Genomic DNA, 21,465 nt, shown 5'->3' with positions numbered 1-21,465 from the left:
TTTTTTTCACTTTAATAAATGGACGATATTGATATATGATATTTCATCTTTCAACAGCGAACCTCGCCAGAATATAAAGATGCAACAGAGCTTTGGGAGCTTTGTACTTGCACGAAGAATCGCATTTCTGAAGAGTACGAGGACACAGAGACGAAGGGAAAAATTATGCTCAAGGTATTTGACTCATAGTCAACAATATTTGAATTGCGCATTCTAAATGAATATTGTTGTTTCAGGCTAAAAAAGTATCTGTGAAGCAGGAGGATGCCGAAGATACGTCCGAAAGTTCCACAAATCCAGACGAAGAATCTACACAGGTGTACGAGGAACTTTTCTCAACGGTCATGACCGTTACAGATCCAACGGACAACAATCGTCCTCTGCACAGCATGTTTCAACTGAAACCCTCCAAGAAGGTATTGTGCAAAACAAAAGAAAGTGTAATGAAAAAGTGATTTTGCATTTACAGAAATTTAATAATAATAATAATGTCAAGCCAAGAGTTTGCTTATAATAGTAAAAACAATTTGCAGCTGTATCCCGAATATTACGAAGTCATCGACACGCCCATCGACTTGAAGATGATTGCCAAGAAGATACTGGACGGAGCATATGGTTCTATTGGTGACATGGAGCGGGACTTGATGCTCATGTGCCGCAACGCTTGTCAGTTCAATGAACCTGGTTCGCAGATTTACAAGGACGCGAAGCTCCTAAAGAAAATTATTACTGTCGCAGCCAAGAAACAAGACGGAGGAATGAGTGCCGCAGTCAGCAAGTCCTTGGCGAATGCTCCATCGACCAGGAGCAAAAGGGGAACTCGAAGTGGGGCGCAGTCTCTCCTCACGCAAACGGCAGCCCTCCCAGACGAGGACGACGAAAGCGACGACGAGGAGGAAGAGGGTGCTGAAAACGACGAGTCTGACAATCCGCAGTGGCAGCTATTCCAGACTATTCGAACTGCTCCGAATAATCAGGGTAAATGAAATATCAACTGCGATTTGACCATCGCAAATAAAGATGCAAGTTATTCATCTAAAATTCTAAATCAATCTTGTTGCAGGTGTTCGGATGAGTGAATATTTTTGGAAGCTCCCTTCTAAACGCCTCTATCCTGATTATTATAGAATGATAAAAAATCCAATTTCTTTATTGCAAATTCGAACGAAAATCAAGGTAAATAAAAATTTCTTTTTAATTTTTGTCTTTATACCTACTGAATATCCATTTTCTTCAAATGACAATTGTTTTTGTTTAGAAAGGGGGATACGGAACTGTCAGTGAAGTTGCAGGCGATATGAATATAATGTTTGAAAATGCAAAAAAATATAACGTTCATACTTCTAGATTATACAAGGTAAAGAGAGATTTCATCATTGTCTTTATTTGTCAATCGACATTTTCTTGCTTCTAAATGAAATTTAATAAATTGTTTACAGTGCGCCGTCAAATTACAAAAGATCATGCAGGAAAAAGTGCAAGAATTACTAGAATTCGATCGGGTGAGCGAACGTGACAATAAACGAAATGTATGAATATTTGCGGAAACTAGTTATTGAAAATGAAATTTGTTTTATAAAATTAGCGCATGTACTTTTAAGTAAAGTTTGATTCAAGACAACTTGTAACAATACTTTTACTTTTTTTTTTCAATAGGAATCGGAATCTGAAAGTGAAACCGAGTGCAACCAACAGCCGAAACTGATAAAACGCGCTTCAAATGTTTTGACTCGAGGAAAGTACACCGACAATATACCACTGAAGAAGAGACTTTACGCTCTCGTTAAATGCGTAGTGGAATATGTTGTACGTATTTTATTGATAAATTGAATTGAATTCATGTAGATGCGAGTACAAGTGCTGAGTAGAATAATTGTTTTGAAATGTTGCAGTATGAGGATGGAAGGCAACCAATGCTTCTCTTCATGGAGAAACCATCAAAGAAATTGTACCCTGATTATTATCAAGTCATAACCGAACCAATTGACATGTTGGCCATTGAGGCGAACATTAAGGCCGAGAAATATCAAACTGAGAATGAACTGATACAAGATTTCAAGGTATGTACTCTCACCATTGCTTGTTGCTTGCTTGCTCTTTAGCTTGAGTGGAAAGTGAGATTACTCATTTAATTATTATTTGCTTCCAGCTCATGTTCAGCAACTGTCGTCAATACAATGAAGAAGGGTCATTAATCTACGAGGACGCGAATACATTGGAGAGAATTTTAATGGAAAAGGTTAAGGAGTTGGGTCCCTTGCCGGACGTCAAGAACAAATCGAGTGCATCAACTCCAACGAGAAATGTGGGGTACGTATTAAATAGGTCAATCATCTGAGGAGGCAAATTGTATAAATTGAGTGTTTTATTTGTTTTAGTTCTATTTTTAAACGAAATATTAATTTTGCAATGTTCAGAAGACCGAAAAAGGTGGTGTCGCTTCGCATTCAAAAGTTGCGCACAATGTATGACACGATCAAAGATTATCACGACTCCAAAGGTAGACAATTGTCCCTGATATTCATGAAACTGCCCAACAAAAACGAATATCCCGATTATTATGAGGTAATTAAGCAGCCCATGAATATGGAGAAGATTGCTGCGACACTCAAGAATCACGGTTATGAGAGTCTGGAGGAGCTTGTCTCTGATTTTATTCTAATGTTCGACAATGCCTGCAAGTACAATGAGCCAGATTCGCAGATTTACAAGGTTAGTTTATCACCTTGTAAACCATTTAAAGTTCCCTTTAAATATGCAGTTGTCGCAAACACTTTTTAAATGAAAAATGAAGCTGAAACTGCTACCCCCTTAATTATTTGGAACTTGAATTTTAAAGTTGAATATTCTTTTGTTTAAAACCAGCATCAAATTTTGATCGAATATCAAAGCCCTTTTTCAAAATTTAAAATGTTTTTAATATTTATTACTACATTACAAAAAGTTAACAAGTACCTACATAATAAAAAGTCAGTTTTATAATAATAATTTCTAAGGTCGATATGAATTGAAAATTATTACAACAATTATGTACGAAACAAAAGAACGTTCCAACTTTTTCAATCGAATAATAATTTAAGCAAGCATTACAAATTGTTTACAATTCAATAACTTTTTGTTAAATTTTAAAATATAATAATTTTAATCTCTTACAGGAGGGTAAATAATTTACAGTTTAATATCATCTGTAATATACATATTTTTTATTTAGTTGACAAAATAGTTTATTCTACATTTTCAATAAATGTACTTATTGCATAAGTTGAAATATTTCTTTGTGGCTCTCTATTGAAAGTGTACGTATATATAACAGATGAAATAAATTGGAAGTTTCTTGGTTTTGTGTGTGTGTGCTGGGTGTATACCAGTTTAAAAAACCGTTTCGAAATAGACGCAAAAAAAGAATCTACCTGAGGTTAGAGCCTATTAACATTGACCTTGTCACTTTCTCTTTACCGATATTTTTAAAATCCGGAAATAATTTGAACTTAAGTATTGGTGAGACAATGAAATGGAATCTAAAAGTATATTTTTTAAAAGCTTCTTCCGATTAATAATTTTAATAAAGTGAAATAGAAATCGTGCTTGCAAGAAAAATAATGGACATGCAATGTATATATTATAATAAATGTGCGCAGAGTGTCTCGCCGCAATGTACAGGTTATGTGCGAAATTGCGTTGATTTGCGCCATTTGCGCAGAAGGCGGTTAAAGGAAAGTGAAATGCGCAGACTCCATCTGTATTTGCTATAGGGAGACATTTCTGGATATTCGCCAGTTCGCCTTGCCTCACCTTGTCTTTCCGTTTGCGGCTCATTGTTGTGTGTTCCTTATTTTGAAAGTAATTTGCTCCCACGTAAGACAGTGAGATGCAATGCAGTTTGAGAAATTTTGTTGAAAGTCGCCACCTGTTTGTGCAATGAATCTTGGCAGAGGAAATATGCGTTGGCGTAAATGAAATGTGAAATAACGTGCGAGAAAGACGCTCAGCTCAGTAAAGACAGTTTTGCATACAAGATACTGTACATACCTATATAACATGTCCCCGCGACCCTTGCTCCCTTACCATAATAACATCAGCCGATAAATTCGCCTTGTCGTTGGCAGTGTTTTAACCGCAATCGTGAGACCGGGAAGCAGAAAAAAGGGAAAATGTTCGGTTTTGAGCCTGGTTCCCCGTGTCCCTACAGTGCACCGCTCAAGACTCACGTTAAAAAATCTCCAATTCGACCGTGTTCGATTCGTCTCTTTAGAGACAAAGACCTCGATCAACGAACGCCAAAAAAATGCAAAAAAAACGAAACCAAAGTAATATGTACTTGATTAATTAAATCTTATACATAAAACTATCTTTATCTATACTTGTTTATTTAATTAGTATGACCGGTCAGAATAGAATAACTTTTCTCAGTTGTGACCTACTTAATTAGACTAATACTTTCCATTGAAAGTTACACGCCTCTCTTCTTTTGCACTCTTTTTCACAATTTCCATTTATTATTTCCCACACTCAATTATATTAATTACTGGTATTTACATCTCAAATTTTTTTTTCATAAAGTCAACTTTCTTTGTTATACAATTTTCATTCATTTTCAAGTTTAACATTACAATAGATGTATGTATGACAACTCTTGATAATAATCATTACTTTGCAGAAAAATGCTATTTTTTAGTTAATAGTTTGTCTATAAAATTTTACAAGAGTACAGATAAGATAAGAAATAGGATAGATACATTTTATTGTTTTTTATTTATCTGTTGTACTTTTCTTGTTGCACCAAGTTTCTCTCATTTCACTTAGTTTTACCAAAAGATGTTTATGAAAAGGAGGATATAACAAACACCTTTGGTAATTGGAAAATAAAAGTAATTAATAAGCTTGGAATTTATTTTATTTTCATTTATTAGTGAACACTTGTAAGTTTAAATGATTTTTGTTTCATTTTAATGAATTATTACGTGTATCTGACTTTGTGTATAATTAAACATCTAGTAGGTAATTTAAATAAGAGAAAACATATGTGTGCAAAATTTGATAATAAACGCGATTAATATGTACATTCAGCAAAAGTATTTAAAAATTCCTTATGTATTAAGCAAGCATTTTATTGATTTTAATATTAAAAAACCAATCGACAGCAATATTCAAGTGTATAATTACTTTTTATCTTACCAAGAATATGTTCTAGAATCTTTTGCTAATGTTCAATTAACTCGAATCAAGTTAATAATTGTGAACCTTCTATTGGCTGAAATCTAGTCGTAAAAAATTAAATGCTGCAATAGGAATAGTTGTTAAGGATTTTTTGACGTTTATTCATTTATTGACGTCATTACTGTTTCTAACAAGTTGAATTTGTTTTTCAGGATGCCTTAATTCTGCAACGTTTGGTTTTACAAACGAAATTACAACTGAGTGAGGATGAAGAGAGTGTTCCTGATGTGGCAGCCGCCGTGCAAGAAATACTCGCCACGATATTCACCGCCCTTTACAACCATCAAGATGAAGAAGGCAGATGCTACTCGGATTCAATGGCAGAACTTCCGGAGCACGACATTGTCGATGGAAAAAAGTAATTGGCGATTGCAATGATTGTGAATAATTTTTGTCGCAAGGTTCAACAGTTGTTTAACTGTTTCTCTTGTTTAGAATTCGTGGCTTGTCATTGGATTTGATAAAAAGGAGACTGGACAAGGGCGTGTACAAGAGGCTAGATCGATTTCAAGAAGACGTCTTCACGTGCCTGGAGAGAGCGCGAAAATTGTCGCGCACCGATTCGCAGCCCTTTGAGGACAGCGTCGAACTGCAGGCGTTTTTCCTGCGCACCAGGGACGACGTGACTCGCAGTGGAGACCTGCTGCACTCGCCCGCTCTGAATTACACACTCCTCGACCTCTCGGCCCAGGTCGCCGATCTCAAGCGGATCAAGTTGGAGCAGGAGATTGCCTTGCCGGCAGAAGACGAGAGTTGCGACGGAAACGACAAGGTAGGTTCACTTGTTCGACTTGTTCGACTTGTTCGACTTGTTCGAGTCGACGATGCTCAGGTGGAAACTGTAACTTTCTCTTCCTCGCGTTCAGGAGTCCGAGTCAAACTCGAGCACGGGAGCGAGCAACGGCGACGGGGCGACAATGAGCTTCAACCAAGAAGTTTATAGAGCCGGAGACTTTGCTTACGTGGAGCCTAGCGAGCGGGGAATGGAGTTCAGCGTGGTGATGATTGAAAGGCTCTGGACCAACTCCTCAAATGAGCAAATGCTGTACGGGAACCTCTTCTACAGACCGAGCGAAACTTATCACATTGCGTCTAGGAAATTCCTCGACAAGGAATTGTTCAAGAGCGACGTGCACATTGCAGTGCCTCTTGTCAAGGTCGCTGGCAGGTGTTGCGTGCTCAGCGTCAAGGACTACTTCCGAATGCTGCCAGAAGGCTTCGCTGAAAAGGACGTTTATGTTTGCGAGTCGAGGTATTCGACGAAAGCCAGGTCGTTCAAGAAAATCAAGAACTGGAATTTTGATCCAGACCGCTTGAAGCTTGTAGCTCGAGAGAAAATAATTGAGCCGAAGAGAGTGATCTCTGTGTACAAAGAGAGGCTCGAGAAGCATAAAGAGGAGATTGCCGAATTGGAGGAGGGCGAGAAGCTTATTGAAAAAGAGAGACCGGTACGTAGAAATATTGCTAATATTGATGAAACTCTCATTCTATGCAGAATGGATGATGATGATAATGAAAAACTCTTACTTTTAGAATGTGATACACTTCAATGCAGACGACTCGGACAGTACGTACTACGAGCAATACAATACCTGCGTTGGATCTGTGAAAACCGGGGACTTTGTTTACGTGGCGACTGAAGGTGGTCGGCAGCAAATTTCTCAAATTGACTCCATTTGGTCGACAAAAGAGTAAGCATCGCAGTCAGTCGGTGCGCAGCGTCGTCAATTTCAACCTGGCAAGAGTAATTAATTTTATTTGTTTTCAGGGGGAAATGCTACATGAAAGGGCCGTGGCTTTTAACACCGTCGGAAATACCTCACGCACCCACTAAGCTGTTTTACAAGCAAGAACTGTTTCTATCCACGATTGACGGTACTCATCCCGTCGTGGCTATCGTGGGAAAATGCGCAGTTCTCGATTACGGAGAATACGTCTGCAGTATGTTAATCTTCTCGTTCTATTACTTATTTATAATAATATTTTCATCAAGAAAAACATCCAATTTAATTGTCGAAATTTCTGCGCACTAGGTCGGCCGACAGAAATTCCAGAAGACGACATTTTCATTTGCGAATCCACTTATGACGAAACGAAAAACCTGATGAGGAAACTGAACGTGGACGGTTTGAAAAAATACAACCACAGTTCGACAGTCACAGACGACGAGATTTATTTCTTCCGCAAACCCATAAATCCTGCCAAGGTGAGTCTTGGAAATGAAATTGAAGAAAATACTTGAAATTTTAGTTGAATATATTTACCTCCATGTCTGAATGCGCAGGTATCTAGTGAAGTGGCCCAAATGCAAAGTCAAATCAAACCTCTCAGTGCCTCGGGGTCTTTCGATATGGTAAGTAATCTCCTTCTTCCTTTTCATTTTCATTTTTGTAGAATTTGCATGCTTTTCAAGAGAGATGCTATCAGAAATTGATATTGAGATGCAATTGAATTAAAAAATCACTGTTGTCAAAATTTTTCCTCTTCTTTTACATTCTCATCAGTATTTTTTGGCCTCTAGTTTGTTAAAATTGATAGAATATGATCCAATATGACTATCTCATAATTTCTGGCAGTACTGCTGTGTAGGTACATTTAACACTGGTACAGCGAGATTCTTCTCCATCAAGACAAGATTTACAATTTGCATATTATTAAAATATAAAGAATTATTAATTTTATTAATTTCATTCACTTTTGGACCTAATGAAAATTTCAAGATAAATGGAAAGAATTTTCACAATATCTGGCTGTATTAGTCATGGCTCGATGCACGTTCGTTAATCCTATGCCGGCATATGCAATTATGTATTTTTTTAGTTTTTCTCAAATCTTTATTATTTACGTCCATTAAGTTACAAGCATCCATCTAGATGAAAACAGAATTTTCCTTCAAGTTAGAGAAAGTCAGAGCACCTGTTGGGTTTTACGCGAGTCGACGGGAATTTAATTCAATAGTTAATTGTTGATTAGTTTAACGATGAATTTGCCAAACATAAAAATGTAATTGACTGAGATCCATCTCAGTTGGCTTTGAAAACTGCTCTCGAGCAGCCCATTGATGCAAAAAAGAAGTATATCGACAGTGCTCCTAGGATGAAAATTGTTGGACAATTTCTTTAGAAAAAAATGGTGTAAATTTGAATTTCCACAATTGAGTGAAGCAAGACTTTATGAAAACTAGCAGCACTGACGATGGGTAGGTGTTAATAGAGGTAACTTGAAACTAATGGTATAGGATTCTTCACCAATAATACCGAAGCTGGAACCCGATGTCCTAAGCATGGGAGTAGGATTAGGAGTAGGAGTCGGGGAAGACAGCATGGATGCGGGTGGTCCTCCGTCCGTTGGATCTATGGAAGCTCAACCGGTGCTCTCCAACACTCAAACGCCCGTTTCCACCAAAAAGGTAGGTCTGGCGTCGTCGCCTCTCTCCATTCTCACTACTTGTTCACTTTTATTCTTTTACGCACTGGCTCATTGTTCACCCTGTTTTATTTATAGTTTATCTGATTCATGATTCACCTGCTTCAACTTTTCATTTATTTATTATATTATATTTGTTCGCAACAAAATATGCCAGCATAAAAATCTGTTTTGTTTCTTTTCTTTTCTTTTCTTTTCTTTTCTTTTTTAAAGTTATTATTCGCACCGTTTAACCGAAGGGATTTTCTCAAACGTAGTCGTAAAAGGAATAGATAGAATAGCCATTAGTGCGATTCGTCCATGACAAACCATTATTCCTACTCCCGCCCTTTTAATTTTATTTCTTCTTCTGTTTAGAAATCCACCGGTAAGAAATTAGTTACGGGATATATTTTGTATTCGAGTAAACATCGCACGCCGATTACGCAAAATAATCCTGATTCCACCTTTGGGGAGATTAGCAGAATTGTTGGTAACGAGGTATTTATTTCTTTTTTTTAACGATTTTCTTTACATTTCGACAAGCCTTTTAGTGAAGAATAAAATCTCAATTAATTATTCACAACGAACGATATTTGTCCATTTTTCTCTCTAGTCTGAGGCTTGTCGACATGCTTACCACCGTTAAAACGAGAGAGATTGGCTACTCATCTTCTTTCTTTTAATTGTCCTTGCTTTTGTCTAATAAATTATCAATATAGCGAAATTTACTTCACTTGATACAATATAATAAATCCATTATTATTATTTAATTTATCCTATTATTATTATTATTATTTTCAATTATTATTTCATCTACCTATGTAACATTTTTGTTAGCAAGCTTTAATGTTTCTTTTCTTTTTAATTTTCAGCTTTAATTTTGTTTGTTACTTTTTTTTTTGAAAAAGCTGGTGCTGTTTAATAATAATAATAATAATAATAAATATTGTACATACATACAGTGTATTTAATAATTGAGCAGAAACTATGAAACTCTTGATAGATTTTATTTAGAGAGCAACCATTCTTTGAATAAAGTAAAACTGATTTTATACAAGTATATATGTTGAATTTAAAAAGAAATAGGAAGGAGGGAGAGTAGCCACTGAAAAGAAAAAAAGATTATAATTATTACGCTTATTAATATGTGCATGAGACACTTTTCAAGTTGTTTGTTGTTATTTTTAGTGGAGAAAATTGCCGGCGGGTGAGAAACAAACGTGGGAAGAAAAGGCCATCAAGATGAACGAAGAAATTGGCCAAGTAAAGGGTAATTCTGTGCCGGTTTCAGGACAAGATCACGTTTTCGAATGTTGCTGGGACACGTGTGACTTTCAATTTGAGGATATGACAGACTGCATTGATCATTGCATCGCCGAGCAATCTGGTCACGTGCAAACCACATTTTCCAATCTCAGTGGCGGTAGGTCGCAAGTTGCAATTCTCATTAGAAATTGAGTGCGTTTAATAATAAATAATTGTTACTGAAATATTATTTTTTTCTTCTTTTCAGAAGAAAATGTGATATTTCAATGTCAATGGCGAGGCTGTGGAAGAACAAAGAAATCAGTGCCGCCTTTTCCGAGTGTGCAAAGACTTGCCAGACACGTCAAGGAAGTTCACATTCTCAAGTCCAATGGACGAACTATCCCACCCGCCGATCGAAGCAAGTAGGTGTCTCTAAGTATTCGTCTCTCTTTAACTTTATAAGGATAAGGACATTTTAAAGGCAAAATAAATTTGTGTTTTTTTTTCAGAAATTTTATCGCCTCATCGAAAGGAGTCGCCGGAATGGCTCCGATGGAAACCGGTGAGTTGCGTGGCGTAAACCACAAAATACGATTACCCAAAGGTGCGCATTTGTATTTTCAGTAATACTACATTTTTATTGGCATGCGTTTTATTCGAAAATCAAAATTACTTTCAACTCTGAAGATGAGGGACCAACAACTTTTCAACAAAGTTGAAAATCTCATAAAAATTTCACTCTTAAACATTTTCATTTTACAATTCTACTTTTTCATACTTTTGAGAAAAAAAAGTTTGGAGAAATTTTTTCAAGTATAGATAAAAAGAAGTTTTAGAGAACAAGTTTTAGAACTTGACAGATAATTGTCGTTGCAGAAACTACTGTGGCTGCAACCCAGACCAACAATCTTCCAACCACGAAGCAACCGGAACCACTTTTCATTGCCGTTCCTCCCAGGCCGAGTCGACTTTTGCATTCGGACGCGTATCTTAGGTGAGAAGCACTTATTCACTTTCAGAACTGAAAGTGAATCAATGAATGAACGAGTTTGACATTGTTACGTTTGACGTTGTAGGTATATCGAGGGCTTGAACGTCGAGAATCGCTACATATCAAACTGGGACAAGCAAATGAGCGCAACACCAGAGAACACTCAGATACCTGAAATAACGAAACTGCCGGGAGAGTGGCTGGGCAACGGAGTGGGCAACCATGGAAATGTTGTCAACGCCTTATGGACCCTGAGGAACATGATGATGCGCGACGTGTTGGCTATTAACAAAACTTTGTAGTTGACTGGAAAAATCGAGCTGTATAAAATAATTTCTCATCTTTGACAAGACTCTTTGGGGAAATGTTGGCGTTAGTCCGCGACTCAAGACTGATGTGTATTTATATTTTAATATTTCAGGATCTGAGCTCGATTTTTAAAGCAGGGAATGCATTTTTTTTCTTTACGTTTCTCAAGTGCACATAAACATTATATGACCCTCAGGTACAGTCCAATTGATGATTGATTACATTATCAACTTAATGTACATGTACATCGAAGCTGCTAAATATGTGTAAAATATTTTGTCTCAATCTGTGAAATATTGTCAAAGAAAAAAGATATTGCTACTTTATATGCTAAAAATAATTGTGAGTCCTTAGAAATTTATTGATTCTCAAAATGTCTTACTATTAGGAAACATATTTTACCAACTTTTTTTATCTCTCAAACTTTCCTATTTGTAGAATGAATAATTAAACAGTTTGAAATGACTTGCATTTTATTTTTTAAAGTTGATTTGTAAAAATTGACAAATAGCAGCAACAACAACAGCAGTGCTATATTGGTACATTTTTCTTTTCATTTTGAAGAGCAACATTTCTATGGGATGAGTAGTTAGCAATAATTTCTTTGTATTTTAAATACAACAAATTTCTATCATTGAGAAAAGTTGTGGAAATTTTCTTTAAAAATCTGTTACCCTTCCCCCGTGCTGCCAATCTCCCCACTTGGTTGGTTCCTTTTCCGAGTTGGGAATAATTTCGCCGCTCTTTGGATCAGTCTCGACCAGAACCAAGTCGATGAATCGCATGGAACGATCTATTTCAGCTGTCGTCAACAAATTTAAACTTATTTTATTCTTCTTGTACCTATTTTTATTTATTTATTTATTTTTTCTCTTTATTTTATTACTTACGTGGTAAAACATCTGCCTTGAGTTTCTCATGAAATTTTTGCATTCGCACAGATTCGCTCTTTTCAACTTTGGAATTACCAACTTGAACTTGCGTCAAAGAACCTAATAAATAATTATTAACTCTTTTAAATATGAGATAATACTTATTAAAGAACTAAACGTCGATTGAGGGTTGACAGAAATATAATAAAAAAGCAAAAATTTAAAGTTCAAATTGAATTACGATATAAAAATTACTATTATTAACCGACTTTTTGTTACATTTCAGTCAACTTAAAATAAACAACAACAACTTTCTGTTCCCAATCGTCAATATAGGATGCTGTAGTATTTTTTTAAAATAAATAAAAAAGAACCAACTTTTTGAAAATCTCTTTCTCTCAGGATTTATCCTTGCGTTATAGGAGAACATTAAACGTCGAGGCAACATTTCTGCTTTAGTTGAAATAATGAAAAACTAATTTAACAGATGATAAAACTCTATGAAGATTTATTTAAACTGATTTAAACTTTTCAAATTTATAACAAACAAAAGCATGCTCAGATGACTGTCAAATAAAAAATAATAAAAGAAGGTAGGAGAAACAGTTGCCTAACAATAATAAATTTTATTATTACCATATTCATTTTGTGGTTTTAATAATTGTAAATAATTATTATGAGTATAGAAGATTTCTTTATAATATATAAATTAAAACTTTTATATCATCGTATTGGTTTTATTGAAAGGCATGCGCAGTTGACTTGCCCTTGACTCGTGTCGTCTGCTATGTATAGTGACAAAGACTCACATTTTCATAATATTTTCATCAATTTTCATTGTTGGTTGCGGTGGCAATACTTGATAATAATTTTCTTGAAAAATGAATATGCATCAAATACTATTAGAAAAGTGTATGTAAAGTAATTGAACCGTGACCCCTGTAAGTAGCTGAATTTATTGAGAGAAATTATTTTTAAAATCATTAAAAAATAAACATACAAATAATTAAGATGTCAAAATTACCTCAAGTAATTTCTCTGGAACGCAACTGCTTTCTTCATTCGTTTAATGGTAATTCTTAATCATCAGCGTATTACGTTAATTACTTTAAATTTAACGGCAATTAATTAATGAATCGTTTCTTTCTCACGTACTAATCTTTTCACAGTAGTCAAAAGATTTGCAACAGGAAAAGAGAATGGCGAAAGTTCACGATTGAAAGAGTTTAGAAAGAAATTACGCGAGCGAACACCAATAGGTAATTTTCAAGACTCTGTCGCTGGTGGCGAATAGTTGTTGTAAATTGTGATTATAATGTTCATGAGGAATTTCAGAGAAACTGGAAGAATTGGAAGAAGGCAAGCACCCGAGTCAAGAGAAAGAACCATTGCAAGCTTTTCCGGGAAACACGAATCCAGACACTGGCGAAGTAGGAGGACCAAGAGGACCAGAACCTACTCGGTACGGCGACTGGGAGAGGAAGGGACGTGTCTCTGATTTCTAATTATAGATTAAACAAAAATCTCAAAAAGCACTTTATGTATTTGGAGAGAAATTAATCATTACTGTACTTGTACATATACATACCTATACATTGTTGAGAAAAGAATTGAAGGAAGAAATTAAACTTAATAAATGGAAATGAAGGAAACTGACATTTAACAAATGACAACAGATTTATTATTACCATTATAATGTACGCATATATCTACATTTTCCAATTGTCATTCACGGCGCATACACACATCCCAAAACTACACATCTCCAATCATAAAAAATGCATTAAGTAGTAATTACGTTTTGGGAACTCTTAAATTACAAAGAAACCGTAAATAATAATAAACTATTTCCAACTATGTAAGAATTCTCAAAAAATAGATTTCAAGTATTTACATTGTACATTGAATTTGTTGGTTGGAGCAACAGAATCGCATTTTCAGAAAAACACTATAGGTGAAGAACAGCGCGAGCATTTTCCAAAGACAATTGAGTCTATTTATACGTGAAGAGAGATTAGAGATTTGACAATTTTCTACCCGCAGCTCTGACCTTTAGCTAGTTGCACAATAACAGTGAGAAAAGACAATGGTTTGGTACTATTATAATTATGTAGATAGTCGAATAAGTATCAGTTTTGTTCAGTTGGTTCAGTTCATCCAGGGCGGACAACCCGCCGGAGGTTGCAATGCGTGCGAGACGGGCGGCTGCTGAAAGTGATGAGCGCTCTGCATCAGGTGATGCTGTGGGCGCATCTGGGCCGATGGCGTTGCGGGGGGCGGCGGAGGAGGAGGCGGCGGCGGGTCGCATATGGAATGCATCAGCGGAAGTGGATTGCTCGGATGCGCCTTCCCCGAGTATGATTGAAGCGCTTCGTACTCGATGCGTTGGTCTCCGATTCCAATCTGACAAACGGCCTGACTGTCATCGCTGGGACCTGGAGCAATAGATACATTATATATTTGTCAATGATTTTTTTTTTTATTTCCTTATATTTTATATCGTCAGTATGTAAGCACCTCGAATCATTCTGAGCCTCGGAGGAGGAAGATTTACAGGCGGAGGAGCTCGATAGTGAGGATGGTGCTCCTCCCTAGGCGCCGGCGGCCGAGCGTAAGGTATCCTGGCAAAGTGCCCTGGCCAAGGGCCTTGAGGAACGGGAAGCGGAAGAGAAATGGGCCCATGGCTCGACGAACTTCCAGGATCTAGATTCGATACACTTTCTTGGCCTTCTAAAACAAACGTTCACCATCAGCTTCACTGATAAAATCAAATCCAAGAGGAAAAAGCAAGACGGTTGAGTTGTCGGTTACCTGAAGTAATGGCACCCACGGACTGATCACCATTGCGCTTATCACCTGGTGAAAACATCAAGTCGCATTAGTACAATTGTATAATAGACAGTCAACTATTGAAATTTCTTGAAAACATGCTTTTCGAATAAACACCAATAATTCGCACTGGCGGTTACAGTTCCTTCCTCCAAAATTGACTGAGCACCGGGCGGTTTTAAACTAGAAAAATTATTCAATTAGTTATTCGAGCTACTCTCGGCTGTCCACGTCCGTCCACTAAAGAAAAATAAAATACAAACTTCCCAGCAGCCCAACTTGTTGAGACGATCTTCCCAATCTTTTCTGCCCTGCTTTAAAAAAGTTTTAAAAATCCATAAAAAATCATTAAGTACCTGTGATCGATTGACTGAGTAGTTCCTGAAAAAAAAACTACAACAACAAAAAGGATAGTAGTCCAGAAAAATAGGGTCTCGTTCCTTTGACGGAAAAATAATCTGTATACATATATCGAAGAAACCTTGAAAGCGAATTTTAATTTAAGCGAAAAAAATTCAGAGCGATGATAATTCGAATTTCAACTCGAGTTGTCATCCGCAAACATACTTGTCTGAGGTGTAAACAATGAAGTCTTCAAATTAGTGTTAAAATTGGATTTAAAAAAAGAAAAATAAGCCAGGTTTGCGGAGTAGCAACAAAACAAGTTCTTTTTTTTTCTAGTGAGCAAAAAAGGGAGAAAACTGATTGACTGTTTCTTGAATTCCGAACGCGCGGCCTCTCGCAATAAAGGTATCCAGCATACCGTGAGCTACAGACCTGGATGTGTGGGCGGCATGTGCGGCTTGACTCGATCGTGGGAGGAAGGACCCAGAGCAGCTGCAGCCGGAGCGCGAAGTGCTGCCCGATGGCGGTCTTCTTCTCTGTATAAACAGTCGAGGCACATTTGTTAATAATCAACCGTGAAATTATCAATCGGGCTCATCTCAATGGCCCTCATCTCAATTCTCCGTCTCAACTTTCTGAAATACACAAAACAGAGAATAAAAAAAGAAAAATCACAATGCAAATAGCTTATATTTGCTTTTCCCAGAAAAGGCAGAAATCAACAATCTCAGAAAAATTGACCCAATCTCTTTCGACACACTCTCGAACCACCTGAGAATTTTCCAATCTTTTCGTCTCGTGTATTTCTATAGTTAAGATGCCTTATGATATCAAGGCCTTATTACTGTAAGAAAATTGTGACTTGATTCTCTTATCCATTTGCCACTTGCCACCATTCGGTTCAAAAAGTGTTTGCCTAATGCACCTTAAAACTAGTTTATTTTTGTCCTTTACTTTCTCAATTCTTTCTATTGACACTGGAAATTTGAATTTCACATTCTTGAATGCAGCTATAATTTTAAAAAGCGAACAATGTTTGTTAATTTTTGTTAAGAAAAATACAGTTATTTCTATGTAGACTATGCTATATTACACTATCATAACCTTACAAGTATTACCATGTAGCGATTGATCCAATAAGCGAGCGCTCAATCCATTTTCTATTTAGAAGCTTCATTTTACAACACGCTTATTCAAATCCTGAACAAGAGAATGTTTGTCATGCCATGACAAAGGAGATTCCCAAGATGAAAAGTTATAAGTGTAGGTAGACTAGTCTCAATAATTGATTGGAGAGACCTTTTAGTCTGCAGCGCCACTACAAGTTTTGGAATTTATTTTGTTCCAAACTTTTGTTGTGTGACTGGCCCAAAAGCTACTGCTCCTCAATTGTTGGTCTGCAGTTTTCAGGCAGTCACACGCACCAAAAATTTTACTGCAGCATGTCGAAAGTCTGCTACTGCTACAGAATAAAAGGTCTTTCAGTGTGGAATAACAGTAACCCAAAATTTATTCTTCTTTTAAAAGTACTTTAAGAATGCTTTCAGTGTTGATAACAAAACCTAAATAAACATTATTGCCAAACCACTTATGGCTAAAATAGGTTCCTTAATTAATCCATTTTTGTATTGACTTGAGGATGATGATTTTAAATAAATAATTATAGGATTTATTTTCAATTGCTCAAAAGTCGTAGAATCCTGCGGTGAAGAAGATTACACAAAAATGCATTGCAACTTTTCAACACTCACAACTATTAATTTCTTGTTCGATTTATTTGTTAAAATTTTTTTCAACTACATTGAAAGTAATAATTATAACCTTTGTATTATAATGAATTTCTATACTTGTTCGAAACTAAAAAAAAAAAAAAAACAAAAGGAAATCTTGGAAAAATGTATTGCATTAAAAAGAATGAAAATATTGAGTTTTCACAAAACTTTGAGATTTAATAATGAATAATCCAGCCAATGCAGGTAATAGTGGAATAAAGAATTTTTCAATACTTTTTAATGCAAGTCCTCTTAACGAGTTTCCAATAGATTCATGTAAACAACATTTAGTGCTTGAATGTTAAATTTTTGACTTTATGATACAGAAGAAGCTTAAGGGAATCTATTAATAAAAGTATATTTTCACTTAAAAACGTTCTATATATGTACAACAATAAGTATTCATTAGACTCATTCTCACTCTTTTGCAAGCAAATTGAAAAACTTTGATAAGGGCGTATCTCAGTGAAATCTCTGCAGCTTGTCTGCTAATTATTACAACTCTCGAAATCTATTTATCTGATTTGTTGGGGTGCAGGAAGTTTCGTTTCTGAGATACACTCTCACAATAAATTTATCACGAGTGAAAAATATTTGATGCACAAGTTTCTAGATTAATTCATCCACGGTCATTGCTTGAAACAGTCTCTGGATTACTTACTTTTGTAAAAGCGATCGTATTCTCTAAAATATAGTCAGTAAATGCACATGTTTTCATTTGAAGACGAAATGGAATGCAAAGTCCTCAAGAGATGGATAATAAAGTGGAAATGGATATTTAAGCTACCTACATTCCTCGAGAGAGAATTAGTTCAACACTTACCCCATGCCGTGACGCTGCGAGGGAGGTCGCATGCCTGGATGGATCGGCGACTCCTGAAATAGAAAATTCTCAATTGAAATCGTTCATTATTCATTTCACCTGACAGGGAGAGCCTGACAGAAGGCTAATGATTTCTACCTCGACTCCTTCAAGGTCTGAAAATCTACGCTTCATTCCTTGCAGTTTGTGCTGATCGGACAATTCGGGTTTCGAGTCCATGTGATGCGGCGGTTGCAGGGCATAGTGCACTTGAGTCTGTATCTGGCCATTGTGGTACTGCACCTGCTGCGCGTGGTAGTGCATCTGCGCTTGAACCTCTGGCGGAGGTAAGTTTGGCGCGGGAATTTGCATCTGGAAGAGACGGCAGTTCGATTAGAGGCTGCTTTGGTATTGGTAGTGGGGGGGGGGGGGTGGATATTCACCTGGAGCTGGGGCTGCGAGGGAGCGACCGGAATCTGCTGGCCCTGATAGAGCCAGGGCGCCTGAGGAGGAGGAGGCGCGTGCGTCGGAGGCGGCACGCTCGTCAGCATGTTGGCGGGCGGCGGTGGGACCATCCTCGGAGGCGGCACGGGTTGCGGGGCGGACGACGAGGCGACCTCCTGGCCCTCGAACTGAATGTGGTTCTGGTCCGGCTCGCCGCCGGTCTGCAGCAGGAACTGTGTCTGCGCCTGAGACACGGCTGGCACCTGCTGGTACTGGATCTGGTAGGTCTGCGGAATGGGAGGCGGCGGCTGGTTCGGGGGGAAGGGCGGTGGGAAGTGCAGGTGGAGCAGCGAAGGAGGAGGGTGGTGGTGGTGGTTGGCAGGAGGTGGCGGAGGCGGCGGCGGTTGCTGCAGGTTGACAGTCTCGATGACGCGCGAGGGAGTCGACGACCTCTGCAGACTGGGCTGCGTGTAGACGTAGGAGACGGCGGCCGACGGCCCACTGCTCGCGGAAACGAAGCCCTGGTGGATTGGACTGTGGTGAGGTGGGGGCTGGCTCATGACGTACATTTGGGTCACGGGCTGCGCTGGGCTCTCGGAGCAGGGCGGCAGCCCCTGAATCTGAAGAGGTTGGCCCGGATGGATCTGGTACTGCACTTGACTTATGGTTGGGGGCGGTCCTATCAGTTGCACCTGGCTCACCGATGGCGGAGGGACAAACGTCTGCAGTTCGTGCTGTTCGTGCAAAAGTAAAGTCGAGATGAGTTTCAATTCTTCCTTTCGCTTTGAGCGAGTGAATTACCTGAGCGTGGTCAGTGGGCTGCATGGGTCCCGAGTGCATTCCCGGCCCAGGAGTGCCGGCCACAGTCGCCGTGAGAATAGTGGCTGGCAGAGTCACCACACTGTTCTGAGGATGCTGGATTATATCTTGATGCTGAATAGTGACGACATTGGGTTGGCCCACAGCCCCAATATTCATGGTTTGGAATTGAGCTGAAAAAGCAGTGTATTTAGTCTTGAGCAGAGCAGAGGAGAGGAGGGAGGAGGGAATCTAGTCAATTTTTGTTGTTCTCACCTTGCTGAATTTGTTGTATTTGAGGCTGAGGAATAACCTGCTGAGACTGCACGGGAGGCGGCTGTTGCTGTATGTAGGACTGCAGTTCCGACTGCATCGTTTGTATGAGGTTAATGGCCAACTGCTTTGCATTTTGCAGCACAGGGGGATTCGGATGTCTGAAATTTCGAGTATTGCATTGCAAACTTTGTACTTGAATAGTAGAAATAAAAAACTTACTCGATGTAGAGATGCAGAGGTTCCGGTGATTCTGTTCCCAAAGCAGGATCGATAAACTGCGATCCTCGACCTCTGAGAGTGACGGTAGCTCCAGTTTCGCCCCGAATGTAGAGTAAATTTGATCCCCCAGCTCCAATAATACGCCCCCGTAACCCAAATCCTTCCGGAGCATTTTCTATTCCAACGCAAATTTTTTCCTGCAAGTAAAAAGATTAGAATCACACTTCTATAATGAGAATGTGCCAAGAAAGAATAAAAAAACTTACGACAGAAGGCACTCCAGAATGTAAACTCATGAGTGGTGGAGGAGCATTGGTGAATCTACTCGGTCTGTTTAAGGAACTTCTGTGTTCAGTTTTGATGATTTCGTTAATTTTTTGTATAGCCACTGAAAAAGAGAAGGACAAATGTTATTTTTCAAAATATTGATTCATCTTGCATCTTAGTAAAAAGACATACTGTCAATGTTGCGTTTAGTGTGTCCCTGTATGTACAAGTAAAGCGGCCTCTCATTCGTACATCGTTGCTTCTCCGATTCTGTCATGAAGCGACCACGCGTCGAAACAGTTGCACCTATGAATTAAAGTAATAATTATTGTAATTCCAAATTCTTGGGGTGTCCTCTACTTTTTAATGCAAGTTTGGTATCAATGCGTACCTGAGAATCCATTGATTTCATCCTGGATGAAACCTTTTGTAAGTAATGTTCGAGCTGTTGGTGGAGTTTCGTTAATTTCGAATTCGGTGGTATACATTTCTGATCCCTTGAGTCCACCGTTTGCCGATGGTGATATCTATAGAGTAATGAAACAATTATTTAATGTTGATAAATTTAGCAATCTTGTAGAATGAAAATGTTGCGAGAAGAACTATAACATACCTTATTGTTGCTAGCATCTGTGTTTCGCAATTTTCCTTTAGCCATATGTATATTACACAGTTTGTCAATTGTCAATAAGGGTTTTCACTAGTAGAACATGGAAACAGATTTATTTTTTATAAAAGAATCTTGTATCAACACTGTGATTTGTAAGTTAATTAATAAGCAGAATGTTACAAGAAAAAGTTTCTCTCAATGAAAAAATTGACATTAGGAAATAGTAAGTGAAGGTTCAGCGAACGAAACACAATAAATTTATTAATTATTCACAAAATGCAACTTTTTTTTAAAAAAATGTGTTTTTGCAAATCCACTCATCAAGTTTTGTTCGCCGAGTCCTCGCAAAAAGAATTCAGACTTACATTGCCGCACTTCGGAATACCGAAATGCAATAAATTCGATGGCAAATAGCTCCATGAAATTTAAAAAAAAATTTCAGTCTTTATATCTTAACACATTTTAATAAGATGAAGTTATAAATAAACCGTCAAGTATTGCTTTCAATGCAATCAAGAAATTCCCTTATAACAATTGATCAAACACACTTTTGAATGAAAAGCGATCACACGTTCTTCCTTGCGAATTAAGTTTTTATTGGAGTTAATTTAAAGTGTAGACCAAGTTATTAAATTTGATTTAAGAAATTAATAAAAAAAACTGCTTGCAAACACAAGATTAGTAATGACAGCAAAAATATTATGTTTGTATGTACATATATATAGCAAAGGTGCGGACTTAAAAGGTTCTTTAGAGGTTAGCTGCTGTGTATTTTATATTTTTATAATAATTTTACATAATTTTTATTTTTATCTATATATACTTTTCTTATCTTACACCTCTTACACCAAACAATCAAGGTTAACCATTTAAAACATAAAAGTATCATTTACACTGAGCTATTTCCAGCAACAAAATTCCCCTTCACCAGGGTTGCGAACGTCTAGTACGTAAATGTACGTTGTGTTGCGCAATTGCGCGCTTGGTTTATGTGGAGAAACGTGTGAACATATCTTAATACTTGCGTCAGATACGTCAGATACGTCACTCCATTAAAC

The 21,465-nt window shown here is 37.5% G+C and overlaps 4 protein-coding genes across 11 annotated transcripts; 2 read left to right on the top strand and 2 right to left on the bottom strand.

The window, feature by feature from the left end:
• Window positions 1-57: 57 nt before the first annotated feature.
• LOC122500821 (protein polybromo-1) lies at window positions 58-11,816 on the top strand (the record flags this gene model as incomplete). 6 transcript variants are annotated; one of them, XM_043609938.1, is given in 24 exon segments in its annotated part: window positions 58-174; window positions 237-416; window positions 534-978; window positions 1,064-1,176; window positions 1,259-1,357; window positions 1,440-1,502; window positions 1,657-1,806; window positions 1,893-2,060; window positions 2,150-2,310; window positions 2,418-2,712; window positions 5,370-5,575; window positions 5,653-5,989; window positions 6,084-6,665; window positions 6,751-6,908; window positions 6,986-7,158; window positions 7,251-7,423; window positions 7,502-7,570; window positions 8,456-8,626; window positions 9,001-9,123; window positions 9,814-10,048; window positions 10,139-10,295; window positions 10,383-10,435; window positions 10,750-10,867; window positions 10,950-11,816. In XM_043609938.1, coding segments are annotated over 24 exon segments (4,563 nt in total), but the record flags the coding sequence as incomplete, so codon positions are not given.
• LOC122500829 lies at window positions 11,629-12,646 on the bottom strand. The gene is made up of 3 exons (XM_043609953.1): window positions 12,424-12,646; window positions 12,064-12,165; window positions 11,629-11,975 (listed from the first exon to the last, which is right to left on the bottom strand). Exons 1-3 carry the CDS (start codon window positions 12,491-12,493, stop codon window positions 11,833-11,835), a joined length of 315 nt encoding a protein of 104 aa, XP_043465888.1. The 5' UTR covers window positions 12,494-12,646; the 3' UTR covers window positions 11,629-11,832.
• A 123-nt stretch (window positions 12,647-12,769) lies between these two features.
• LOC122500828 (succinate dehydrogenase assembly factor 4, mitochondrial-like) lies at window positions 12,770-13,715 on the top strand. The gene is made up of 3 exons (XM_043609952.1): window positions 12,770-13,117; window positions 13,215-13,304; window positions 13,381-13,715. Exons 1-3 carry the CDS (start codon window positions 13,057-13,059, stop codon window positions 13,548-13,550), a joined length of 321 nt encoding a protein of 106 aa, XP_043465887.1. The 5' UTR covers window positions 12,770-13,056; the 3' UTR covers window positions 13,551-13,715.
• LOC122500822 (KH homology domain-containing protein 4-like) lies at window positions 13,704-21,330 on the bottom strand. Of its 3 annotated transcripts, none has more exons than XM_043609940.1 (15): window positions 21,231-21,330; window positions 20,411-20,497; window positions 20,189-20,324; window positions 19,990-20,103; window positions 19,797-19,918; window positions 19,531-19,727; window positions 19,312-19,469; window positions 19,039-19,229; window positions 18,237-18,971; window positions 17,953-18,165; window positions 17,815-17,867; window positions 15,652-15,755; window positions 14,857-14,901; window positions 14,563-14,775; window positions 13,704-14,480 (listed from the first exon to the last, which is right to left on the bottom strand). In XM_043609940.1, exons 2-15 carry the CDS (start codon window positions 20,453-20,455, stop codon window positions 14,194-14,196), a joined length of 2,613 nt encoding a protein of 870 aa, XP_043465875.1. In that variant the 5' UTR covers window positions 20,456-20,497; window positions 21,231-21,330; the 3' UTR covers window positions 13,704-14,193. The 3 variants fall into 3 exon arrangements, with proteins under 3 accessions (XP_043465875.1, XP_043465874.1, XP_043465876.1); XM_043609939.1 differs by having other exon boundaries at window positions 20,773-21,312; XM_043609941.1 differs by having other exon boundaries at window positions 14,563-14,772; window positions 20,773-21,312.
• Between the last annotated feature and the right edge of the window lie 135 nt (window positions 21,331-21,465).

The sequence above is a fragment of the Leptopilina heterotoma genome, unplaced genomic scaffold, assembly GCF_015476425.1.
Source record: "Leptopilina heterotoma isolate Lh14 unplaced genomic scaffold, ASM1547642v1 Lhet_191, whole genome shotgun sequence".
NCBI lineage: Eukaryota > Metazoa > Arthropoda > Insecta > Hymenoptera > Figitidae > Leptopilina > Leptopilina heterotoma.
This window is presented reverse-complemented; position numbering and strand designations above follow the sequence as displayed.